The 21,670-nt window shown below is 40.1% G+C and overlaps 1 protein-coding gene and 1 long non-coding RNA gene across 2 annotated transcripts; both read right to left on the reverse strand.

Annotated features, from left to right (window-relative positions):
• Window positions 1-448: 448 nt before the first annotated feature.
• LOC126824135 (uncharacterized) lies at window positions 449-5,884 on the reverse strand. Its single transcript, XR_007681492.2, has 5 exons — window positions 5,748-5,884; window positions 4,990-5,395; window positions 3,564-3,760; window positions 2,303-2,444; window positions 449-701 (listed from the first exon to the last, which is right to left on the reverse strand). It is a non-coding gene; the product is annotated as an uncharacterized LOC126824135 (long non-coding RNA).
• Window positions 5,885-17,959: 12,075 nt separating this feature from the next.
• LOC126824499 (tripartite motif-containing protein 45-like) lies at window positions 17,960-19,189 on the reverse strand. Its single transcript, XM_050553733.1, has one exon. The coding sequence runs from the start codon at window positions 19,127-19,129 to the stop codon at window positions 17,960-17,962; it is 1,170 nt and encodes a 389-aa protein (XP_050409690.1). The 5' UTR covers window positions 19,130-19,189.
• Between the last annotated feature and the right edge of the window lie 2,481 nt (window positions 19,190-21,670).

Genomic DNA, 21,670 nt, shown 5'->3' on the forward strand with positions numbered 1-21,670 from the left:
CGTGCATTCCAATGTATACACGGGACCTCGGTTTTCCGTCTCATCCGAAGGACTAGACAGCTGTCCTTGTCAGGCCCTCCATCCTGGATTACTGACAAGGGGGAATCGCGCTGTAAAATCTGGATGAAGATTCTCGGCCAATGCAGGGATCGAACACCCGACCTCCAGTCTAGCGAGCCAGCGTCTTACCCACTTAGCCAGTGATCCCCACTTCGTTCAGAATAAAGTAATTTGAATGAAATTTTCAATACTCATTTTGCATTGTCTATTGTTTAAATGACATAATATTATCATCATGCTTGCAGATATACAAAATTGAAAAAAAAAATTAAATACAAATTTAAAAAGGCTCAGCCAATGAAATAGTTCTCTTAGTCTTAAAATCTTAACATCAATTAAGAATATAATTATACTTGGCAAATGTTAAATTGAGAATCAACTCGGATAGCCTGCAAAGGTTTATATACATACAGACTGCATTATTAAAATCGGTAATTTTCATAATCTTTTAGTTTGAGTGTTTTTGGTATTTGGGATAATTGAAAATAATGCTACAAACAACCAAGGGCGTTTGGTCTAGCCAATTTGTTCCACTTATAGACTCAAGGATGTGATGGACATCGACTTGAAACTTGACTTCCGACTCTTGATAATTTCATATGGTCCGTGTATCAGTAAGGGCTGTATTTAATAAGAAAATCCTAGAAATATAAAAAGTTAAAATGATTACCTATTGGTGGTCAGTTGCTTTACAGGTTGTTATTAGAGGGGACAAGGTCAATTCGGGACTAACATATTATTACCTATTGGTAGTCAGTTGCTTTACAGGTTGTTATTAGAGGGGGGGGGGGGGAGTAACGCCCACTCGACACAAACTAGGTCATTTCGGGATTAACAGGGTTCAATTTTATTTCAATAATTTGTTTGTGCGTAGGAGTCTTTAGCAGTGGGAGGAAACCTGAGGACCCTGAGAACACCCACGAGGTTGAACAGGCGCCCCTACTACTTGTCACGTACAACCGGGGAATCGAAACCACACCAGTTGACTCAAAAATAGACCTTATGATACAGCGCGCACGCGTTAACGATTCGGCCATCCAACCCCCAGGTTGTTATTGGAAGTAAATCCCGCTGCTTACCTTGTGCACGTGTAGTTGAAAGCCTGTGGTTATTGGTGTTTAATATTACTTTTTAATATCCACACTTATAAACCCGTAACGGTTAATCTCTTTGATCTTTCCAGGGGTTTCTATGCCCGGAACAACTTACAAAATTCGTTATTTTCCTTGTCTGAAACGGTTTAGATAAAGCACTCGTCTTCGGTCAAGCTACTTGTCACGTACATGCTGGGAATTGAAACCACGCCACGTGACCCAATGACAGAAATGAAATGAAATGGGGTTTAACGTCCTACTGTTCTGCTTCTATACTGGGCTAATGAAGACGGGATACGCCATACAGTGTGCTATGAGGGAAATTTTGCCCAGGCAGCAGCACTATCGCCTACTCTTATATCGAATTCCAACTGCCAAGGGATCTTTTACGTGCATTCCAATGTATACACAGGACCTCGGTTTTTCTTATCATCCGAATGAACTTTCTCGGACTCAATGACAGACCTTATGATGTAAAGTGCACGCGTTAAGCATTCAGCCACCCCGACACCGCATGGGACAATATAATAGACTAAATACCTTATCATACTGGGGGATCACGTGGCTAAGTGGGTAAGACGCTAGCTCGCTAGCCTGGAGGTCGGATGTTCGATCCCTGCATTGGCCGAGAAAGTTCATCCAGATTTTCCGGCGTGGTTCTCCCTTGTCAGTGATGCAGGACGGAGGGGCTGACAAGGAAAGCTGTCTAGTCGTTCGGATGGGACGAAAAACCGAGGTCCCGTGTACACATTGGCGTGCACGTAAAAGATCCCTTGGCAGTTGGAATTCGATATAAGAGTAGGCCGTAGTGCCGCTGTCCGGGCAAAATTTCCCTCATAGCACACTGTATGGCGTATGCCCGTCTTCATTAGCCCAGGTTAGGAGCAGAACAGTAGGACGTTAAACTCCATTTCATTTCATTTCATTTTATCATACTGACATCTTGTTCGGCTACCCCACCCCCACCCCCTACCAAATATAATGGAGAGAGAGGGGTAGAGAATACATACCTTACTGACATCTTGTTCGGTTACCCCCCCCCCCATCAAATTTTATGGAAAGAGAGAGAGAGAGTACATACCTTATACTGACATCTTGTTCGGCTACCCACCACCCCATCAAATATAATGGAGGGAGAGAGTACATACCTTATCATACTGACTTCCTGTGTATGTTTTTAGAAAGTGGATATATCTAGCAGCGAACTCAAACACAGTAGCTTTATCGGTTTTCTCAGACATTCCAGGTATCAAATTCCTCATTAAGTCACACGCTTCCTTTATACGGGCTCTATAAAAATATAAAAAATACATCCATGTACTTGTCATGGGTGCTTGTACTTATCTGATTGTGCTGCGGAGATATCAGAACTGGTATCGATATTACCCTTGTTTGTCATCACAAATTAATAATGGTAAGTGTACTGATGATGATATCCATGAAAAGGACTGGTGTTGCGGGTCACGGTGGGTAAGACGCTGGCTCGGCAGCCTAGAGAACGGGTGTTCGATCCCTACATTGGCCGAAAAAGTTCATCCAGATTTTCCGGCGTGGTTCCCCCTTATCAGTGATGCAGGACATAGGGTCTGACATGGACAGCTGTCTAGTCGTTCGGATGGGATGAAAAACCGAGGTGCCGTGTACACATTGGCGTGCACATAAAAGATCCCTTGACAGTTGAAATTCGATATAAGAGTAAGTCGTAGTGCCGCTGTCCGTGCAAAATTTCCCTCATAGCACACTGTATGGCGTATGTCCGTATTCATTGGCGCAGTTCGGAGCAGAACAGTAGGACGTTAAACCCCATTTAACAATGGTACTGGTGATATTACCCATGGAAAGGGCTGGCTCTGCAGCGATAATATCGGATATCACTACTTAACAATGGTACTGGTGATACTACTACCCTCTCTCTCGTGCGATACCATAACTTGACAAAGAAAACCGACAATACCCCTGCTTGATATGAGTTTGTGCAATCACCCATGGCACGGATAAGTGAAGCGACGATACCACAATTGATTCGGTATTACCACTGCAATACAGTACAGTTGCTATTGAAACCAATCGAAAAATGTCTATATATTAGAATACTACTTTCTAAAATTATCTTGCCTTTACCAAATGTCGCCCAGTAAATTTTTTAATAGACAGCCAATCTAAAGAGATTTGAACGTGTTAGAAATATTACTTGGTCCCCACAGTGTCAGTGGTGCAAGACGGAGGGCCTAGCAAGGGACAATGTGTAATCGTTCGAGTGGGACGAAAAACTGAGGTCCCATGTACACAATATCCCTTGACATTTGGAATTCGATATAAAAGTAGGCCGCAGTACCGCCATTCTGAGGCAAAATTTTAGTCGGTGCAGAACAGTAGGACGTTTAACTTCGTTTCATTTCGAAATATTACCTTCTTCGTCTTTCCTTTAAATTATGTGTCTCTCTCGGTTCCTCTTCATGAACTTCTGGAGACTGGAGTAATTCATAATTAGGTTTCTTACAAACAAAATTATCAGCATTTAACGTGAGTGTATCGTTGACGTGATCATTAGGTATCTGGACGGGCTCCTCGCCGCTACTGTTTAAACATAACGTGGTAGGCTGTAACTATAGAAACAAGTTAATATAACTAATTGATATGATCATTAGGTATCTGGACGGCCTCCTCGCCGCTACTGTTTAAACATAACGTGCTAGACTGTAACTATAGAAACAATTTAATAATTTATGTTAGCAGAATGCACAACGTTTCGGTAATTCAGATTTTAGCCCTAACCAAACAGTTTAATAATTTATTTATATTTAGCATATAATTAGGGATGTACGACGTTTCGGCGATATAAATGTTTAACCCTAATGCTAGCTTCCTACGATTGAAATCGTTGTTTTAATCGAGGAGTAATCGTGGTCAGTTATATAGATTGAGGTCAATCGTAGCAATCGTGTTGATTGTATCGAAACGTATCTGCACGTACCAGATCATGGACTCAATAGGAACAATCCTATCGTAACGCAGTGACCAGTGCAGTGGCGGGACCTTCATATATGGGGGCGTCGCAACCAGCATCGTTCCATGGCAAATCACAATAATTTTGGTATATTCATAACATAATACAAAATTAATTCACAAATTATCACACAACATTTTAAGCGATGTGGCTAAAGTCGCACGAAATGTCTCTAAGCTTCATGGGGTGTTGGGTCATTGGGTGGCCGAATGGTTCGCGCATGTGCGTTGTATCATAAGGCCTGTCATTGAGTCAACTGGCGTGGTTTCGATTCCCCCGCTGTACTTGACAAGGGGTAGGGTCGGCTGTCCAACCTCGTGACTTTTCGCTGGGTCCCCCGCTTTCCTCGCACTGTATGGCGTATGCCCGTCTTCATTAGCCCAGTTCGGAGCAGAACAGTAGGGCGTTAAACCTCATTTCATTTCATTTCCTTTCAATAATTCGCTTGCCACTTGACCCAATGACGGGGGGTTGGATGGCTGAATGGTTAGCACGTGCGCGCTGTATCATAAAGCCTGTCATTGAGTCAACTGGCGTGGTTTCGAATCCCCGGTTGTACGTGCGTAGGGTCGCCTGTCCAACCTCGTGGGTTTTCTCCGGGTCATCCGGTTTCCTCCCACTGCTAAAGACACCTACGCGCAAGCGAATTATGGAAATAAAATTAAACCATATGACCTAGTTTGTGTCGAGTGGACGTAAAACCCCATTTCTCTCTCTCTCTGACCCAATGACAGAGTTTATGATCTATCTAATCTAAAGAGCACGCGTTAAACTATTCGCCCCCCTGTATAAATGGCCATCGGATAAAATCTGAAAGTGATTACATACCTGTGCAAACGGTGATGAAGGTGTTGGTCGTTCTACAGCAGTAGATTTAGTGACGGTGTCGGGTGTTTGAAACGGTGGAGGACAGAGTGAAAGTTGTGGTGAACCATCAACCCCAGCAGATAAATAAAATAACTGACCAGTTTTAGGATGAGGAGTATACACATAGCTTCCTTGACCAGATAAACAGATGGACTGACCACTAGATGTTCCTTGACCAGATAAACAGATAGATTGACCACTAGATGTTCCTTGACCAGATAAACAGATAGATTGACCACTAGATGTTTCTTGTTCCGATAGATGTAGACCCCCAGATGTTGTAGGTGTTGTCTGGGATTCAGTGCATGGTGTTGATAAGCTCAGACCGTTTAATATTTTATTCTGGACGGAGGTGTAGACGTGATACCTAAAAATAGATTTATTATCGGATTCGTCACCAAATTAATATAGAAGAGAGAGAGAGAGAGAGAGGGAGAGAGAGAGAGAGAGAGAGAGAGGGAGGATAATGTCCACTGGACACAAACTAGGTCATTTCGGGATTAACATATGGTTCAATTGTATTTCAATGATTCGCTTGTGCGTAGGGTGTAAGTTGCGTGAGGAGATCAGAGGACCCGGAGAAAAACCCACGTGGTTTGACAGGCGACCCTATACTGTGTCACGGGCAAGCGAAATCGTGCGTCGATGACAGACCTTACGATCCAACGCGCACGTGTTTAACCATTCGACCCCACCCCCTCTATTATAAAGAAAATTACCAGTTATTTTTCTCATCAGGAGAGTAAGGAGTAATGGTCGGTAAAACTGTATAAGTTGTTGTTGGTGTCGTCTTTAAACAATCGGATGGTGACGTCACAATTCTTACATGTTTCTTACTTCTCTTGGGAGAAACTTCGGGTGTACTATAAAAACAAAAAAAGAAAAACATTACATCCAAATTTTTATATACCGCTTTGTTACGAACAACGAAATCTTGAAAGCACCACAGAGGCTTTAATTAAGTTCACCCCATAGTACACTATATGGCGTATGCCCATGGGCCTTATAATATGTATTATAAGGTCCATGGTATGCCCAAGGCCGGATTTGAATCCAAAGACCAATAGAGGCCCTAGGCACCTAACAGAGTTTTGGTACCGGATTTTGACAAAGCCGGAAAAAAAACAGCGAAAGCTCATTAAAAGTCCTTAAATTCGTAACCTAAGTTAAAGGAATACTTGCTTGTTATCGTTGTTGAGTTCATCATCATCATGAGTTTCATCTGTAATTAAGTCATCGCTTAATCTTGAATCTTTTGAATCTTCTTCCTGATTCTCATCCTGACCCTCCCAACTTTCTAAAGTTGAACAATGACCAGCATCGTTTTCTTTGTCTTCATTCGATTGGAAGGACGTTTGAAAGTGCAGTCTGTCTATTTTTGGTGATTTGTAAGGTGGCAAGTTTTCATAATGGGTTATTTCTTCCAAGACTCTTTTTCTAGAATTGTTTACGTTTAAATAGTTATGTTTACGATTGAAGTGGATTTTGTCTTCCTCTGAGCCCGGGTCGTCGTCATCGTAATCTGTTTGGGTTATTCCATCGCAACTTGTTGGCGTTATTTCTTCGTCCTCATCATCATATTCAACTTGGTTCATCTAAGAAAATGAATGAACAGTAAAATATAACGAACAAACACGAAACGGTATAATAAAATAATGCCGAAAAGGCAGACAGAGAGAGAGAGAGAGAGAGAGAGAGAGAGAGAGAGATGCCCTTTAACATCGAGTCGACACAAACTAGGTCATTTCAGGACTACCTATTGGTTCAATTTTATTGCCGGTCTTTAGCAGTGGGGGGAAACCGGAGGACCCGGAGAAAACCCACGAGGTTGGACAGGCGACCCTACTCCTTGTTACGTACAACCGGGGAATCAAAACCCTGCCAGTTGACTCAATGACAGACATGATACAGCGCACAAGTGCTAACCATTCGCCCATCCAACCCCCCGGAAAGGCCTAGAGCTGGGGTTGCCAACCTTTTAAATTATATGGGTGTGGCCTCCCCTTGTCAATGGTGCAGGACGGGAGGGTCTGGCAAGGAACAACGTATGTATAGTCGTTTGCCGTGGATGGAAACCGAGATCCCGTGAACACATCAATTTTAGCGGGCAGGTAAGAGAACCCCTCAGTTGGAAGTCGTTATACGTATATAGGCCGTAGCGCCGCTGTCCGAGCAGAAATTTTCCCTCATAGCACACTGTATGGCGTATGACGATCTTCATTAGCCCAGTCGCGACAGAACAGTAGGACGTTAAACTTTCATTTCATTTACATTATACACATGTGTATATTATCCGCCTGTTGAGAGATATATTCTGTGATTATGATACAACGTCAACAACTTCAAAAGATTAACTTTCTAAAATTCTAAATCATTATCTTTATGGGGTGCAGTCCTTAACTTTAAAAATGGTCGAAAACGTGTAATTACTATTAGATAAAACGTTTGGAGGGCTTCTTAAGATAATAAGAGAAAAGGAATTTTATTGAAGTTTTTAATTTGAAGAAGTCTTTTGCCCTGGTGCAGGGCGGAAGTCCCGTGTATGCCCATATATAGCCATTCACCGCAAGTAAATGAACTTGTCTGCTATATTACTTCGGTGGAAGCGGACGTTAAATAAAGCTATTTCACACACAGTAAATGAACCCATGAACTATAGTATTAGTAGTATGAAGACAAGACTGGGACGCTGCTACCCGGGCAGATCTTACCGCATAGCACACATTGCTGTCTTCATTAGCACGGTTGGAGCAAAAAGTAAGACGTTAAACCCCATTTCATTTCATTGCATTGCATTTAACGGATAGGTATTGGTACCAATAAAAATAAAGTTATACAACAAGATAAAAGTTAAACCCCACATTCAGACATTGGCAATGGAAGAAAGCTACGATTACAGTGAACATAATAATTAATATGCTAGAACTGCCAATCACTATCAGTGTCGGACCTTACTAACCACATCATCGAGACTGAGAGTCTGAAAAGTGAAAGTACTGAAAGGCAGCAGGCCTAGGCCTAGGCAGTAGGCTAGCCATCTTAGTTTTTTTGCCAAGTTGGTGTAGGGCCTAGTCTACACTTGATTTGCTAGTGTACTTATTCAAGTTATTGCAATGTCTGTGTGTGATGTGTCTCCTGTCCACTTGTTTGTCTTCTTGATTTGTGTTATATAGGCCTTGTGCAAGTGGTGGTGTTTTACAGTGTTTCAAGTTTTTGTGGTGATCTGTCAAAATATGGCTAGATTCAACCCTGTGACTGACAGACGGCATACGGTCTAAAGGAGGAGTGGGACATCCGTCTTATTAGTTCCTGGCCAATTACCTTAGTCAGTCTTATTTATTATATTGTGCCTTGGCCTAGACTACTTTTTTCAAACTTTAAAATAAAATAGGTCTAACTAGCGCTAGACTTAGGCCTATAATAATAGTATTAAAACTATCCACATTTGAGTATTTTGATCATATCTGTCAAAACATTGCCAGACGTGAAGGAGGGAACAATCTCACACCTCCAAGGTTGTGTAAGATTTAATTCCTAGACAGTCAACTTTATACTTTACCTTGATTACTGACTCTAAGCCTCCTAGTAGTAGTAGTAGTATAGTAATTATAATAATATCAACGTATGTGTCGTGCTAGGTACTCTAAGATCAGCTCGTTCTCCTCACGCTAACTGAACGAGCTGGGCGTCTGCTTCACGTTCACCACGTCACAAAACATCGCTGACGTCAAACTGATCACGTGATAAGTCATAAACAAACCAGACTAGGTATTATTACTAGGTTACATGGCCCAGTCGGACAGCATACAAAAGCAGAAAATAAAGGTTTAATGCCCACTCGACACAATCTAGATCATTTCGGGGCTAACACATTGTTCAATTTTATTTCAATAATCCGCTTGCGCGAAGAGGTCTTTAGTTTAGTGCTCAGTGAAGACTCCGGAGAAAACCCACGACAGGCGGGCCTGTACTGCTGTAGACTCTTTGAATTGATTTGTCACGTACACAAGCTGCGATCCGAAATCGCGCACGCGTTAAGAAGAAACAAACTATATAAATGCAATAATTCTTCCATAGCAGCAAAACTACCTAGCCGGTTGAAAGAAAAGAATAAACTGCGTCGATGAAAAATAAAGTTCACCTTACAGTACAGGACCACCAGGCCTATCTATTTTTACACCGTGCATACGTGGTCTAGTCAAGACCTGAAATAGGAAGATTTAGCTCGCGCATAATGTATATTTAAGAAATAAATAAGTGGATTGATTGAAATGGGGTTTAACTTACTGCTGTTCTGCTCCGACTGGGTTTAGAAACGATTTTACATGGTAGACAACTCTTCAAAGTAACTAAGCATTTTGACATTATTTAATAGAGTTACCGCCCTTGGACCATATCAAAACAATTTCTTACCGTGGGTTCGTTTTCCCAAATCTCGAAAATGCGTCTTTTTTTTTTAAATCGAAATCCCAACTACAAACAAACATTAGACATTAAACTATATAACCCCCCCCCCCAAATCGATCATTCCTAATGAACACTTTTTAGCCCTTATTTTCAGATGAAAGAGTAATTAAATTACAAATTTTCCACAAATAAACGCGTTGTTATTCAAATAACCGTACATTAAACTCATTTTTGGGTAATATTGACCCATTATTTTACAGAAATTTATTGATTTCGGATATGGGTTACAATGTGACTATTTTTAGACCGCGCTCAGATGATAAATTGGTGAAGAACGGGGGCTGACTTCTGTGGTGGGTGAAACGGCAAAGCCCTGAATAAAATCAGCGAAAACAAATGTAAACAAAAGGCATGCAGAATGGTGATCTTTAAATTTAAAGTCCAGTCAATTTAGCACAGATACTGAGTAACCTTAAACAAAATGCAATAAAGGTAATCCCAACTGATTTTGACAGATATAGGTACACAGTTTAATATATCAACATAAAGATCCAATTATCACTACATTCGAAAGGAACCGACATCCCATCCATGGCAACAATCCAACAAAGTTTTAAAAATATTCATTGTAAACTTTTTTCTGTAGCGTGTTTACAAGCTCATTTAATCAGTAACACTAAAAAAGGGGCGTGGCTCGAAATAAAATTCATCTTTTAACCAATTATTTTTTTCAATCATTATTTCTTCTTCTTCTTCCGATATTTGGACACTCCAATTAGAACTGCAGCCATATTTTGTTGATTTTCCATTTACGTCCTTGCTAGTGCTAGTGGCTGACAAACTTTTTTTTGGTTTCCTGTTGAGGTTATGAAGTCTCTCTGTTATTTGCGATGCTACACTGGCATATCCTGAACCCATCTGTTTTTTTATTAATTATGTCCGCTAGACTGGTTTTGAATTGATCCACTCAACTTCCAGCAATGAGTTGAATATCTCTGGCAGTAGGTTTCATACATGTCTCTTGGATCGAAGTACACAATATTCTAATAACCTGACGCCTTAGACTGTCAGTGGGACGCCGTTTGTTGTTTAAGTCATCCATAAATGATTTGGGAAACAAGTGCCAAGGTATTGCAAAGAACCTGGCCCAATTTGAATCTGGTTGTGTTAAGCTCTCATCTTGCGATTCTTCATACGATGTTGTAAGATCTGTCTCAATGGATGTGTTATTTGAGGTAGCGCTCGACATCGGTGAATTTTCCAACCAGTTGGTGTTTGTTCTTTCCTTATTGTTCTCAGATGATGATCGGGAATCATTACCTGAAGCTGAAACAAACAGTTTAATTAAAGAGGTTTTTTTTAGCTTAAAATGACTAGTAACTATTGTTTTAAGATAACCCTGCTAAGCAAGGTGACCACTACCAGCTTGGTAGTGAGTACAAGCCACCTGGCCATTTACATTTGGCTTGTGCTCACTCTACAGAAAATAATTTCAGTATTAAGGAAAGGATAGAAGAGACACAAAATAAAAGTGAATGTGTTTGCGCTGGATAAAAGATTGCGGCAGACCACACCCCAGGACACATTGCATAACGTTTTACAAACAAACATGATCATGAGATATGCAAGCCACGATATTTGAGGCGACCGAAACGATCGGTTACCTGCGGTTACGCAAGTTTCAAAACACGCAACCGATGATTCGGATACGCAACCAAGAGGTATTGAACGAAATTTCTGACCTCGGTATTTCAAATGAAATCAACTACACTGGTATGTTTATGTTTTGTATTCTCGTATTTTCTCGCGCACCCGAGAATTGAGTCTTTGGGAACCGCTCGGCTATTTTCGTAAATCTCCGTCCACTCAATCAATCGGCAACTTTCGGCTGTTTCCACAAACTATCAACTGGGTGCAGAGCGGTAGGCGGAACTTTCACGATGGGCCGTTTGCCACTCAATAACACACAATACCATTTGTTAACCGCTCGGCTACTTCCGTAAATCTTAGTATGTGGGCCGTGTGACAGCATATTATTATTATACGATCAAACACACATGTGGTCGTATTTTCTACATTTTTTTAACTTACGGAGATTTACGTAAGTGGCCATACAGTTCATCAACATTAATATCTATATTTACGAACAATACTACAACTGATAGTTGACTGTTGTAGTCTTATGGCAAACGATATTGCATCATTAACTATATCTTAAAATGGCTTTACTGATTTTACTATAGACACTGTAGTCAATCAAAATCCCGATGGAACAGATGCGATATTTGTTCAAATAATTTAATGGTCATTTGATTATGGTAACCGATTTTCGGTCTCCCTAAATCAACACTGCGCGACCCCCAGGTGTAACGTAGCATGCCTGTGTTAATATACAGAAATATTGCTTGCCAAAATAAAATTTTGTTTGTCGCCACTTACTTTCAAATTTCCTTTTGATCGCAGCTATCAATTTTCTTGCCGGTACTGTTTTGATAATATCTGTTAAATCTTCTGTGTTAAGATACATCAAATTTTCAATACTTTCTATTCCCAATTCCTCCAATTTTGCCTCTATTAAGGATAGCTGTGTCTTGGATATTTCTGGAAGTATGTTTTCAATACAACCCATTACTTCATCCATTACTTAACATACAAAATTTAATTAATTTAACAACATTTATCGGTTATTTTACATAAAACTTTTACAGTGTAATGACGGCTGAGTTCGTATTTCGTGAAAATGGCCGCTCCTCTACGCAAATAGTGTAAAAGTATGGTATATCAAGTTTGTGGACACTCTAGAGGTCTTAATTTTCATCCGATTTTTATCAACTTGAAATATATGTTTATAACCCATAGATCTTGGTTCCTTTCGATATTCGCGCATATCGGACCGTAACATCCTGGATCATGGCCCTTGATTGTACGAACAATCGCGTTTTTAGCTTGTGGTCCCTCTAGAGGTCACAATTTTATCGGATTTAAAAATCCGTTAGAACACATCACACACCATAATGACGGTTGCGTTCGAATGTAGTGAAAATCGGACTGAAACTACCGGACACAATGGCCGCCCCTCGTACGCAAATAGCGTAAACGTATGATATATCAAGGTTGTGGAGGTCACAATTTTTAGCCTATGAACTTTGATGAAACTTTATATTGATGTTTATGTCACAAAGATCTCGGTTCCTTATCATAATCGCACAGTTCGGAACTTAACTTTCTAGATTATGGCCCCTGATTGTTCGAAAAATCACGTTTTTAGCTTGTGAACACTTCAGAATTTACAATTTGTATTGAATTTTAAAACCGTTTAAACATATCACCGTTACACCAAGGTGAAGGTTGAGTTCGAATTTCATGAAAATCAGACCGAAACTGTAGGACAAAGATCTCTAAAAGTGTGTAAGGCCGAGTTTGTGGACCCTCTAGAAGTCACAATTTTTATCTGATTTTGACGAGGTAACTTCCTGGATTATGACCCCTGATTGTACGCAAACTCGTGTTTTTTACCTTGTGGTCCCTCTACAGGTCACAATGTTTTATCCGATTAAAAAAAACATTTAAATATATCACTGTTACACCCTAATGATGGTGAAGTTCGAATTTGGTGAAAATCGGACCGAAACTGCCCTATAAAACCAAGGTTCTGGACCCTTTAGATGTCACATCTTTTATCCGATCTTGATGAAATTTAAAATGTATGCTTATGTCCAAATGATCTTAGTTCCTTTCGATATTTGCGGGTCACTGTGCTTACCCACCGTTAGTAGGTAAGACACTGGTTCGCTAGCCTGGAGGTCGGGTGTTTATCCCTGCATTGACCGAGATTTCCCCTTGTCAGTGATACAGGACACGATAAGGGCAACTGTCTAGTCGTTCGGATGGGACGAAAACCGAGGGACCGTGTACACATTGGCGTACACGTAAAAGTTTCCTTGACAGTTTGAATTGGATATAAGAGTAGGCCGTAGTGCCGCTGTCCTGTCAAAGTTTCCCCACATAGGATACTGTATGGTGTATGCCCATATTCATTAGCTCAGTTCGGAGCAGAACAGTAGGACGTTAAACCCTCATTCCATTTCTCCTTTCGATATTCGTGCATTTCGGACCGTAACTTCCTGGATTATGGCCTCTGATTGTACCAAAAGCCGCATTTGTTTAAGCCTGTTCTCTGTCCATCTGGGGGTTAAGTGGGTAAGACGCTGGCTCGCTAACCTGGAGGTCGAATGTTCGATCCCTGCATTGGCCGAGAAAGTTCATTCAGATTTTCCAGCGTGGTTTCCTCTTGTCCGTGATGCAGGATGGAGGGCCTCACAAGGACAGCTGTCTAGTCGTTCGGATGGGACGAAAAGCCGAGGTCCCGTGTACACATTGGCGTGCACGTAAAAGACCCCTTGACAGTTGGAATTCGATATAAGAGTAGGCCGTAGCGCCGCTGCCCGGGCAAAATTTCCCCCATAGCACACTGTATGGCGTATGCCCGTCTTCATTAGCCCAGGTTAGGAGCAGGACAGTAGGACGTTAAACCCCATTTCATTTCCTTTCATTTCTCTGTCAATCTCTTGCAAAATGTGGGCGTATCTTTATATTTTCCCCGGAGCTATTTTATATTAAATTTATAATAAAAGAGAGGAATATGTATTACCCTCAGAGGAAGGGTTAGCTCAAGTTACTTTGTGTTGTCGTTTGCTTTGTATAGGAATATAGATCAATTGAAAATTTGATGCGTTATAAAATATTCATAATCGTTTATCTCGAGTAAAAGCAATGACAAGAAACTTGTTGTTTGTATATCTCTATATTACTGTTAAGTGTTTATAAATATTGCATCCTGTCAACCCAAAAAAAGAAGAAATGATGATTAATTCACAGTCATTTCCTATGTCGGTTTTACAAAAAAGACTATCAGATATGATGCATCGGTGTGAAAAGAATTATAATGTGTGTAATCAATGTTTTAAAGGAGTCAAGCCTTTAACTCAATATCACCCATAGTCGTGGACATTGCAAACACGACTTCGACCCAATTAAAATAACATTTATTTAAACGCCTCTATAAATCAGTCAGTGTCGTATTTAAAGCGAGACTTTCATATTTTCTAAGAAAGTCAAAACATAATTATTTCTTTGTCTTTTGCTCATTAGGTTATCAACTCACTATATTACGATCATAGGCATTATTTCCCACAATTAAAGGGGGGGGTGGATGGCCGAATGGTTAGCACGCGCGCGCTGTATCACACGGTCTGTCATTGAGTCAACTGGCGGGGTTTCGATTCTCCGGGTGTACGTGACAAGGAGTAGGGTCGCCTGTCCTATAGCAGTATATTAGACTCAAAATTCTAACGTCTAATTTTTATCTTCTATTCATGTAATTTCTAAATTCTATTCATGTAATTTCTAAATTAAGACAATGTATAATCAAACTTCTTTTTTTGTTGAGTGTAAATTTTAATTCTGTTTCATCTTATTTCTATTATTAAGACGAAAATTGTCTACTTTCTTGTCGCTTTACATGTTAAGCATAAAAGTCAAACAAATTTAGAATTTTGATACTTCTACTTAGCAACCATCATTATGACGTCGTTTGGTGTCGCCACCGTGTGATCGGGACCATTATGTTGATACCAACGACTCGCTCTTCGTCAATTTGAATGGTTTGGCGAGTGTTGAAATTGAAAACAACATCGAACGTGACATGGTTTGCAAATTGAAATACTATTTCAAATATACTGAGCGCCATGGACAACGCATCACTTACTTTTTCGTATAACAAAATGATCCTGTAAACATATCTTATTTATTTTGCTTCTTATTGTAAACAATATTCAAATGGGAAAACATCAATAACAACACATTTGTACACTTATGGATGTTTAATCTGTAATCAACGGTACAAAGTCAGAGGGGTCAAAACCAAAAGTACGACACAGATGTCGGTAGCTCGTGTGTCCTCCACGGGCTCTTACGCACGCTGTGCAGCGACGTCGCATGGAATTTACCAATGTTTGAAAGAAGGCCTGGGGCAAATTGTTCCATTCTTGGACAAGAGCAGCTTCTCATCCCAGACATGTTCTATCGGTGCCATGTCCGGAGACATGGCGGGCCAGTCCAAGACATTGATGTTAGTAGCCAGGTAGTCCATACTAAAACGGGCGGTATGCAGACGCGCATTATCCTGTTGGAAGTGCTGAAGTTGTGGGTGCGCTCGAAACATCGGAACAACAATTGGTTGCAAGAGATCATCACGGTAGGCTACAGCATTAACGCGACCCCTGCAAATGTGTAGGGCGGTCCGGTGATGAAATGTGAAGCCTCCCCACACCATTACACTTGCCCCACCCCATCGATTCGTTTCGAAGACGCAGCAGTCTGCAAGACGTTCCCCCAAGACGTCTCCACACACGTTGACAGCCATCAGTGTGATAAAGATGAAAGCGACTCTCATCACTGAAGAGCATACTTTGCCAGTCTACTCTTCTCCATGTCTGGTGTCCTTGAGCCCATATCAAACGCCGCTGACGGTGATGATCCCTGAGGATAGCTCCAACATAAGGTCGTCGTGCACGGAGTCCTACTTCTCTTAGACGACGTCTTACGATGTTGGCACTTACTGGTCCTTGTCTTCCGACGACTGCTGCACCTGTTCGAGTCGCTGGGCGGAATCTGTCACGCAGATGAGTGACCCGGATGTAGCGGTCTTGAGCCTGGGTTGTAACGCGTTGTGGACCAGGACGTTGACGGTCACTTGTTGATCCAGTAACTCGAACACGTTCCAACAACCTTACAGCAGTGGACTGATGACAATTGAAGTGTCTGGCAATAGCACGTGTAGACATGCCAGCCCTGGACATTCCCATGGCTTCATTCCGTTAATGTTCAGTAAGTCTCGGCATCTCTAGCTCGATTCCTTCACACGTCTAACAACAAATTACGACTGATTGATGTTTCACGGTGAATATTGGGTTTTTCATGTGAATCTCGTGCAATTTTTTTGTGTGCACACGGGTCGATATTTTTTGCGTTTGGGAGCATTGTGTGAAACAATAGTTCATAGTATTGCATAATATTATACATACAAAACCACCTAGTAATAAAATATTTGGGAAAAAAGTGATGCGTTTTCCATGACGCTCAGTATATAAGCTAAACGACAAATGTTGTTTAGCTTGTATTTGAAATAGTATTTGTCAACCATATCACGTTCGATGTTGTTTTCAATTTCAGCATCGATTCCCCGGTTCGGCGGATGTACGTGACCAGGAGTAGTGTGGCCGGTCCAACCTCGTTGGGGTTTTTCCGGGTCCTCCCGTTTGCTCCCACTGCTAGATCCCTCCTCGCAAGCGAATTATTAAAATAAAATTGAACCATACGTTAGTAACGAAATGGCCTAGTTTGTGTCGAGATTAGAAATTACATGAATAGGCCATAGAAGTTAGAAATTACATGAATAGAAGTTAGAAATTAGACGATAGCATGTTAGAATTTTTAGTCTAATATACTGCCATATTGTCCAACCTCGTGGGTTTTCTCCGGGTCCTCCCACTGTTAAAGACCCCTACGCGCAAACGAATTATTGAAATAAAATTGAACCATGTGTTAGTCCCGAAATGACCTAGTTGGTGTCGAGTGGACGTTAAACCCCATTTCTCTCTCTCTCCCACTCTTCAAAATCATTGACACAGGAAATAATAACACAACTACCTCCCTTCCTATTCCCCCATGGAATAGCTATCTTTAAACGTTTGAATTTAAAGTTGAAAATGATATTTTTGCCAATTTCTCAACTGGCAATAGTGAATTTTAGGATTAATAGGATCATTCTTTAACAAGGTAGGACTGTTTATAGATACATCTATTTTAAGGCTTTATTTTAATAAATTTTAGAAATATAACTTAAAAATATGAAATTGTAACTTTAAGGGGAGTCATGTTTTTAAAAGAATGTAAATTATAATTTGTTTTTGAACAGACATTTTGGGTTGTAAAATTAGTAGTAATGACGTATTAAGTGGTTTATAGTGAAAAGTAAAATATTTTGTTGTTTGCCTGGGATTGAGTTAAGAATATCCTAATTTGGAAGTGCTTGAATAGACGCCACATCGCCCTGAAGACAATAATTCATAAAGTCCCAAAGTATTAACGTGTTTATCTCCTACTTTGTTTGTGTATATACCCCGATAATACGTCTTGCATACATTAAAGTGTAATGTGTGCTACCCTCATTGTACTATGTTTTTTTTTTATCAGAATGAGGGTAATTTGTGGCCAATCAGGGATCCGAATGCTCCAATTTTCTCAAAAGAGTAGCTGCTGTTCGAGGGTAGACCGAAAAGAACACCCCTTTCTTCCCGTCTAGTGCTGAGCACACCCACCAATTTTCCTTGCATTAAGAGTAGTCGGTAGTGTGGCCGAATCGGACACTACATCATTATCGAAAATCTCCACGAGTTTCTGTTTTAAAATCGAATTTATTTTCCAGCTTGTGTTACAAATATCTACATTGAAAACATTTGGTTCATTGAGGACAATTTGACAATAACATGTATTCACGTCTCTTAATTTTAGTTATTTTATTAATTGTTACTTGAATTGTAATGTTTCCGCGATCATCAATAAATCCACTAAAAGGATTGATGAGTCTCTTCCATGCAACATGGTCACACCAGTCTAACCAATCGCCAGGTATAACAGTCCCATTATAATGTTTAACCACTGATTGTCTATCATCTTTTTTATTTTTAATTTTACATGTGACCGCAACTTTAAATGGCTTATTACTTTTATCTTCTACCTCATCCAAGATTAATGCAACACGTAACGATGACGAGTTTTTATACAAATGTGTACTCCATGTAAAACCTGTCATGACATGTTGTTTTCCATCATACCAACCATCTTCCACATTCTTCACATTAAAAACATCTTCAAACATATTCTGATGCCAACTTACAATTTTACCAAGTTGATTAGTTAACAAAGTTTTATCCATCTCCGCTTCTTGAAATGTTGGATATCTTACATCAGGTATATCACATTTTCTACAAAAAAATTCATCTTTCTCCTGTCTGACTTTAGGTAATCTTTGTAAAACTTGAACAATGGACGAATCTTCTAAAACATTCACTGAATATTTAACACTGGCTATTAAATCTTCTGTTAGTCTTATAATGTCCCCCATTAATTTCACAAATTTGGATTCTTCTTGATCACTACTTTTTTGCATTTCAATTTTAATATTTTCTCCAATTTTACGAAATTCTGAGCATATTTTATCCACCCGTGCATCTACTTTGTCACATTCTGTTTTCGTACAGTTTTTGACTTCAATTAATTTACTATTTAAATTATCATAAAGTTTCTGAAAATTGTTAATTTGTTTTTCTAAATCCCCATTTAGTGTTTTTAAGTCTTGTCTGATAATAGTTCTGACTTCATCCTTCTGTAGATCTAACAGATTATGTCCGTTATGATCGGTCACGAGACAATGCAAGCAAACGGCTAGTAAACAATCTTTACAGTAAATTTTTACTGTGTCGTCTTCATGGTTTGGACAGAAATCTTTCGGATGTTTTACGGAAGTGGCTGGTGGCTTTTCCTTCATTGGTGTCTTTGATTGTTGACTGACTTGCTTTTCATCATATCTACAAACAACATGGTATTTGCAAGATTTTAACTTATCATGCATAGTTTTACATGATTTACATAAATACTGATCACAGTCTTGACAAAAATACTGAGATGTATCTTCAATACATACATCACATTGTGGAATATTAATTACAGAATTGTCATCAATGTTTAGTTTGGGTTTAAAACGCTGCACACCTCCGGCTACAAGACAACGGCACAGTGGACACTGAAACTGATCTTCAGTAGAAGTTTTGTTCACATAATCTTCTAAACAGATAGAACAGAACGAATGTTGACAGTCGATTATTACAGGTTGTTGAAGGTCTTTGAAACACAAACAACACACATCCTCATCTGCCTGTTTAGCCATGTTGAATAACTGCCCGATACGCTGGTTGTATAAAATACGAGTTGGACTGGATACAACTACAGAATCAATCAGACAAATATAACATACGATATATATAAAAATCAAAACAATTAAAAAATTATAGTATACATGGTCTTAAGGTAAATAGTCTACTAGATCACAAAGACAACAACACAACTCATTCTCGTCTTTGCACCATATCGAGAGATTTATCTTGCCTTGACCCCGAAGCAGATCACGTGATTTTAAACTACAACTGCTAATTAATATGTGAAATGAAATGGGGTTAAACGACCTGCTGTTTTGCTCCGACTGGGCTAATGAAGACGGACATACGCCATACAGTGTGCTATGGGGGAAATTAGTGTTGATCAACATCCGCTTCCAAAGATGGTGATATTGCCTTATTTAATTATGCTTAGAGCACGCCCAGATGCCATTCCGGTGAAAGGAAATCGGGGTACCCAGAGTAAACCCATGAGGTTAAGTAGACGACGGTATTTCTACCCCCCCCACACACACACACAGTCATACGCTCACATGAGGGATCGAAACCACGACCGGCCAGCTAGCAGAGCTTGAAGAGCGACACCTGGACACTAGACCAATACCCCACCCCCTATCAATCGATGTCGCGCTATTCAGCCAACACAGAGAGGAATGGGGTTTAACGTCCATGAGTCGACTGGCGTGGTTTCGAATCCCCGGTTGTACGTGACAAGGAGCAGGGTCGCCTGTCCAACCTCGTGGGTTTTCTCCCGGTCCTCCGGTTTCCTCCCACTGCTAAAGACCCCTACGCGCAAGCGAATTATGTAAATAAAATTAAACCGTATGTTAGTCCCGAAAAGACCTAGTTTGTGTCGAGTGGACGTTAAACCCCATCTCTCTCTCTCTCTCGTTTAACATCCACTCGACACAAACCAGATTATTTCGGGACTAGCATATAGTTCAATTCTATTTCAGTAATTCACTTGCGCGTAGGGCTCTTGGAGGAAACCGGAGGATCCAGAGGTTGAACAGGCGACCCTACTCATTGTCACGTACAATCGGGGAATCGAAACCACGCCAGTTGACTCAATGACAGATCTTATGATATAACGCGCACACGCTAACCATTCGAAACTCCCCCAACCTCTCGTTTTGAATATATTAAGTCACTAAATATATGTTATATAAACTGATGACGAAAGTAGATCCAACTTTTATTGAGTTTATCGCGTTATCGAGTACTGTAGGCAATAATTTTCTTAAGATTTCGTGGTTGGAGTGTGAGTCAGTACATTAAGGGTTTAAAATGAAAAATAGAGCTCGGATGTATTTTTTGAATCATGTCGGTATATTGTTGATAAGTTTTATTTCATGTTCTATTGTCTGTTTGTGAGAGTTTGACGTCTACTCGTGGGGGGGGGGGGGGGGCAATGGAAGGGGTCTTTGGCAGTGGAAAAAAACGTAGGATCGAGTGACAACCCACGAGGTTGAACAGGCGACCCTACTCCTTATGTCGTACAAGCGGGGATTCAAAACCAGGCCAACCAGGCCACTTGACTCAATCGCAGATCTTGCGATTTAACGTAAACGCTTTAAACAATTCGGCCACCCAACCCCACTGAGTAGCATACAATTACATAAATTATATTAATACAGTACAACAAATATATATGTAACAAACCAACGTATACATCAAAGTAGAAGACGATGTGTAATACGATTGACTAGCAAGAGGGATATTAGGCCCACGTGTACTTCCTTTAGATAAGATAAGATTTGATTGTCCCGAAACAGCCATTAAGGACAGAATGTAATATAAATGTTTCCACAAATAACGATAAAGGACAATATGCCAAATATTATGTATATATATATATTTATAAACAAAACAATTGACAATTTGAACCTAGCTTACATTTAATAACAGAAATGAAATGGGGTTTAAAATTCCATCCTAACTTAAGATAGACGAGTTTCACAAAACGATTTTAAGCATTTTCGATAAAATTCACTAAAATAATATTGTAAGGAACAATTTTAACTAAAATCAATTTTAACTTAGGACAGCCGTCACCCTCTCCTAACTTAAAATCACGACATTAACAAACATTGATTAGAGCTACGTTGTGAGATCTATTGCGACATATAGATATATTTGGAATAATGATAATATTGCCAATGGCCCGGGTTATATAATTTGAACATACTATCATTCACAAAAATAATTTTTATTCAATT

This window comes from Patella vulgata, chromosome 6, assembly GCF_932274485.2.
Source record: "Patella vulgata chromosome 6, xgPatVulg1.2, whole genome shotgun sequence".
NCBI classification, from domain to species: Eukaryota; Metazoa; Mollusca; class Gastropoda; family Patellidae; genus Patella; species Patella vulgata.